At 47.7% G+C, this 5,048-nt stretch overlaps 1 protein-coding gene across 1 annotated transcript; it reads right to left on the bottom strand.

Annotated features, from left to right (window-relative positions):
* Positions 1 to 402: 402 nt before the first annotated feature.
* Positions 403 to 1,843, bottom strand: LOC102089689 (olfactory receptor 52K2). Its single transcript, XM_005507369.3, has one exon. It carries the CDS (start codon positions 1,780 to 1,782, stop codon positions 784 to 786), a length of 999 nt encoding a protein of 332 aa, XP_005507426.2. The 5' UTR covers positions 1,783 to 1,843; the 3' UTR covers positions 403 to 783.
* Positions 1,844 to 5,048: the final 3,205 nt, after the last annotated feature.

The raw sequence follows: 5,048 nt of genomic DNA, 5'->3' as shown, positions 1-5,048 counted from the left end.
CCTGGCCCAGGCTGCCCAGGGGGGTTGTGGAGTCTCCTTCTCTGCAGACATTCCAACCTGCCTGGACACCTTCCTGTGTAACCTCATCTGGGTGTTCCTGCTCCATGGGGGATTGCACTGGATGAGCTTTCCAGGGCCCTTCAACCCCTGACATCCTGGGATTCTGTGAATCGGTGAGCTGAGTTTTTGTGATTGTTGCAAATACATCCAAGACAGAGTTAGGAGGAAAAGAAGATCTGTTTAGGCCAACATCCAGATGAGACTAAGTGTGTGTGTGTGTGTGTGTGTGTGTGTGTGTGTCTCCTTGTGTTCACTAGTCAGTGAATAAATGAAGAATTACAAATTGGCTGGAAAAGGTGTGTGTGGAGGATGAACCCACAAACAGACTTTAATTCCCAAAGGGGTAAGGGTCTTATATGGAGAGCAAAGATGAAGAGGAAAGCCATGAGGTGTGAGGAGGACAGGTACAGATACAGTTAGATGCGGTTTATCTCTGCATTATGAAGAGGAATGTAGAATTCATTCTATGAAAAGAATGTTTCACCAGTCAAAGTTTCCATGGTGCTCCCATCTTTCAGGGTTTGGCCAAGATTGGGGGGCTTGGACTAGATGATCTTTTGAGGTCCCTTCGCATCCCAAACATAGTGTGAAGATGATGGAGGGATCATCCAGCTGTTCCAGTAGAGAGGTTTTAAAGCTTTTTCTTTGCTTTCCAAACATGCTGCTGCTGTTCCCTGGTCCCAACCCCTTTCCATCCCACCTGGCATTAGCAATGGACTGGGGTCAGGACCTGGATGGGATCCCTTTCTGGCGGAGCAGGCTGAGCACCAGCTCTCGGATCTGCTTGGTCCTCATCCCGTAGATGAGCGGGTTGAGCATGGGAGGCACCAGCAGGTAGAGATCAGCCACCAGGATCCGGAGGTGAGCAGGGATGCTCTGGCCCCAGCGGTCAGTGTAGAAAGAGAAGAGCCCAGGTATGTAGAAGAGCAGGATGACAGCAATGTGGGAGCCACAAGTACAGAAGGACTTCAGACGAGCCTCCCTGGAGGAGAGGCCTAGGACCTCCCTCAGGATCAGCCTGTAGGAGACAGCTATGAGGATGGAGTCTGAACCCACCACGATGGTGGCAACCGTGATGCCATAGATGCAGTTGGGCCGCGTGTCCCCACAGGCCAGCTTCACCATGGACATGTGCTCACAGTAGGAGTGGTCAATGACGTGTGAGCCGCAGTAGGACAGGCTGGCCACCATGGATGACAAAGGGATGATGATGGCAGTGCCACGGCCCACAGCAGCCAAACCCAGCTTGGCAGTGGTGGGGCCAGTCAGGATGGCAGAGTAGTGCAGGGGCTTGCAGATGGCCAAGTATCGGTCAAAGGCCATGGTGAGCAGGACCCCTGACTCTGCTATGGAGAAGCTGTGGATGAAGAACATCTGGGCCACACAGCCCTCAAAGTCAATCTCGTGGGAGTGGAACCAGAAGATGCTGAGCAGCTTGGGCATGGTGGAAGTGATGAGCACAAGGTCAATGGCAGCCAGCATGGAGAGGAAGTAAAACATGGGCAGGTGCAGGCTTGGGTCCATCCAAATGGCCAAGAGGACTGTGATGTTCCCCAGCACTGCCATGAAGTACATGGTGCAGAATGGGAAGGCAATCCAGAACTGAGCATCCTCCAGCCCGGGGATGCCTGTGAGGATGAAGGACAAGGGACTCGAGTGGTTTGAGTAGGACATGAGACACTGCTGCAGAGCTGGAAGGAAAGACACAGGAGCAGTTAGCATTGAAAGGGTGAGGAAAGAGCTGTAGTAGACACTGTGATGGACTCCAGGCACAGGCAGACTACCCCTGCCTGTCTTCTCAGGCACACAGACCTGTGGTCAAATCCTCCTGCCTCTTATCCAAGTACACTCAGGCCAAACACTGGCGAGATGCAAACACACACGAACATGCAGGAGTTATCGCTCCTCACATCCCAGTCTGGCACTGGCTGTTGTCCCCAATCCTCCACTCCATAGTTCAGGAGATACAAATAGAAGCTGAATACCTTTAGTTGCCATCAGTACAAAACCTAACATGGGACAAACCCCAGAATTCTTTGAGTCTGTGGCTCAGCAGGATTGTGGTCACCCACACACCTCTGCAGATGTGAACCACGTCTTCTGCTGGGCTGGTGTGCCCCATCTGATCCCCACCTTGGGAAACCGCAGCAGGTGTGTATTTGCAATGCCAATGTTGTCACCAAGAGCATTTTTTGGAAGGATCGTCCACTAGATCTGTGGCCTGCTTTGGGACAGCACTGCCAGCTGTGGGGCTGCTCCTGCTGGAGCCAAAAGCCAAACCACCTTGCTGGAGTTCCTCTCTGAGTGGACATCCCACCTACAGGGTCCTGTCTCTGGCATCAGGAAGGAAAAACAGCCTGTCCTGAGGCTGCAGTGTTGGTCCCTTCTAGCACTAACCCCGCCAGGGTGCCTTCACCTCCTGACCCTCAGCCCTTGCCGAAAGAATGAAGCCCTGTGAATTGTCCCTGCTTTACAAAGAAATCAGGGTCAGAAGGGTTAAATTCGCCTGCTGGCAGTATGGGAATCAGATGCAAGTTTCTCAGGCACTTGTACCTTCTGTTTTCCCCAACATACCGAAGGGCCAGACTTCATCTCCTTGGCGTTCCAGGCATTTGACTTCCTTGACCCCTAAACAGTTTCATCACCCCCCAAAACTTCTTTGAACCCTCCAGATGACACAAACCAACAGGCATTTCAGTCTGTTTCTAGTCATTGCTTTTTATGATTTAAGACCAAATACTGCAAAGCCAATATTGTGAAAATGCTGCCAAGATTTTGTGATTTATAATAGTTTATTGCAAAGAGGATTCTGTTTGCAGCGCAGTCAGTTACTTTGGCTATAAATTCAGGGAGGCAAAGCCACAGCTGGCACAAGCCAGTCCAGCAGGAAATGTGTCTCATGCCAGAATTATTTGTTTGGAAAGGTTAAACACATCTGAGATCCTGTAATCCTGAGCTTGGAAACAAGCAGATGTTCCCTCCATCCTCTCTGTCAGAGGTAACTGATCCACAAATCCCAGGTACTGTTCTGGGCAGTGTTACCTGTGCCTCATCATGTATAATAAAGCTATCCAGATTATTAAATAACGCTATTCAACAGATGTTAGACTCAGTTTTGCATCACACCTGGAGGAGCTGCTCCTTCATCCCCATAGCTCTGACCAGCCTTGCATGGACCTCTCACTTCTACCACCAAGCCCAAGAACGACCACAGTTGCAGCCTACATACAAATGCCATGTTAAAAATGTTGTGTGGTTTTTAGCTATTTTTGAGTCATACCTGCAACAGCAGGGATGGGAGCAGCACATTCAGGCCTGTTGACATTTTCTTTGTGCTCTATTGGCATGAAAAGCTGGTAGAGTCCTATTTTGCACAATTAAGTAATTCAGTAACTTGTAAAGTGACAAGTTTTGCTCATTGCAGTAGTCAAAATACAGAATATTTTCTAGAAATAGGGGACATCACCAGACACCTTGAGCTAGCTTGCGGTAGACCGTTAGATTTGTTGCAAACTCATTGCAATTTATTTTTGAAGAGTAAAACAGATTAAAATACCCTCAGAGAATGAGATGCTCCAGACTGAACAAAGCGCAACAGGGGTTGAAATCTTTGCTGCCATACTGGCAAAGCTTCCCTGACTTTGTAAGGAGTGAATAGATCCCGGTACTTGAAGCTGAGATTTTAACTCTTTCCTCGCTCATTTTTGTCAGCTCTGCTGCTAAGCAATAACCATTAAATTTACCAGGTTGGGTGCACTTAACATTTTGTGTCATTCTTAGACATTGTAAATCTAGCAGCCATGTGGTATGAGCTCGTGAAAAACACACGGACAACTCCTTGTGCAACCACGTGCCGATCTGATGCACTAAAAGCCACCAGCACTCCTGTCGTGAAACAAAGATACCTTGAATTTGGACGTTTAGGAGAGACAGAGTAATCATCCAGTCCATGCTCCCTCCCCAGTCAAAAGTAATCTCTGATAGACACATGCATGATCTGATCTCCCATTGCAGAAATTCTATACTTTCCCCAAATCACCCATTCCAGAGCATTTTCCTAGCGTCAAGCCTATATCAGTGGAGCTCATGACTTTTGTCCTTTCCCTAGGGGAGAAGAACAAATTATTACCTTCCTTGTGGTGTTTGCCATCCTCTTCAGGTCTGTGCAAGCAAGAAGGACAGGGTTAGGGCTAGGATTAGCTAGGATCAGGGAATTGCAGGTCTTCACATGTGACTGGGTTGGCAGACGTTACTTCTCTATGTCTACAGCTTGTTTGAAGTTGATTTAGCCACGGAATGGCTTGCAGACAAATAATTAGCACTGTTGTAATGAACCCACACAAGGAAGCAAACTGAGGTTACAGGTATATGACTGGCAGTTCTCTATGACAATATTCACTTAATGTGGGATATCTGTAATATGAGTAATAAAGTAACTCATTAACTCAGTAAGAGATGAAGTCCACTTAGGTTGGCATATCTGCATAGTAGCTTTTCTGAATAGATTGTTTTATATTTTGCCTCAATTTGGCTAAAATTTGAACTTGGCTCAGAGCTTGGCACTACCTAAAAATACAGACATAACAGCAGATGAAATTAAATTAAATTTAAAACAAAAATCTCCCCAGCTCACCTGGATGATTTGGATGTGACCCTGGCTGCGCCTACATCACCTTCAAATACTGTTTCTCTCTCACACAATGAAGAAATTCCTCATCCTGCCAAAAGGACCTGCGTGGAAATATTTATATGCCTTAACGAACCTGATCAGCCTAATCAGTTGCTGCTGGGACTTCAGAGACTGTAATCAGCACAGAGGAGAAACTGCTGGCTGGGAATAGCCAGGAATAGCAACGGTGTGTAAACAAACCCGCTGCACGGGTTATGTCTGTCTCAGCATCAAACAGGGACAAACAGATCTTGGTTCCACAAAGGGGGAAGATTTTCCCTCTGGGTGGGCAAATACCTCTCTGACATGACTTAGTGTC

Source organism: Columba livia, chromosome 1 (assembly GCF_036013475.1).
Source record: "Columba livia isolate bColLiv1 breed racing homer chromosome 1, bColLiv1.pat.W.v2, whole genome shotgun sequence".
NCBI lineage: Eukaryota > Metazoa > Chordata > Aves > Columbiformes > Columbidae > Columba > Columba livia.
The sequence above is the reverse complement of the archived record's forward strand: the minus strand, read 5'-3'. Positions and strand labels throughout refer to the sequence as shown.

Coding starts and splice junctions, on each gene's coding strand:
- LOC102089689 (XM_005507369.3), bottom strand. CDS start 1,782: ATGCTAACTGCTCCTGTGTCTTTCCTTCCAGCTCTGCAGCAGTGTCTC.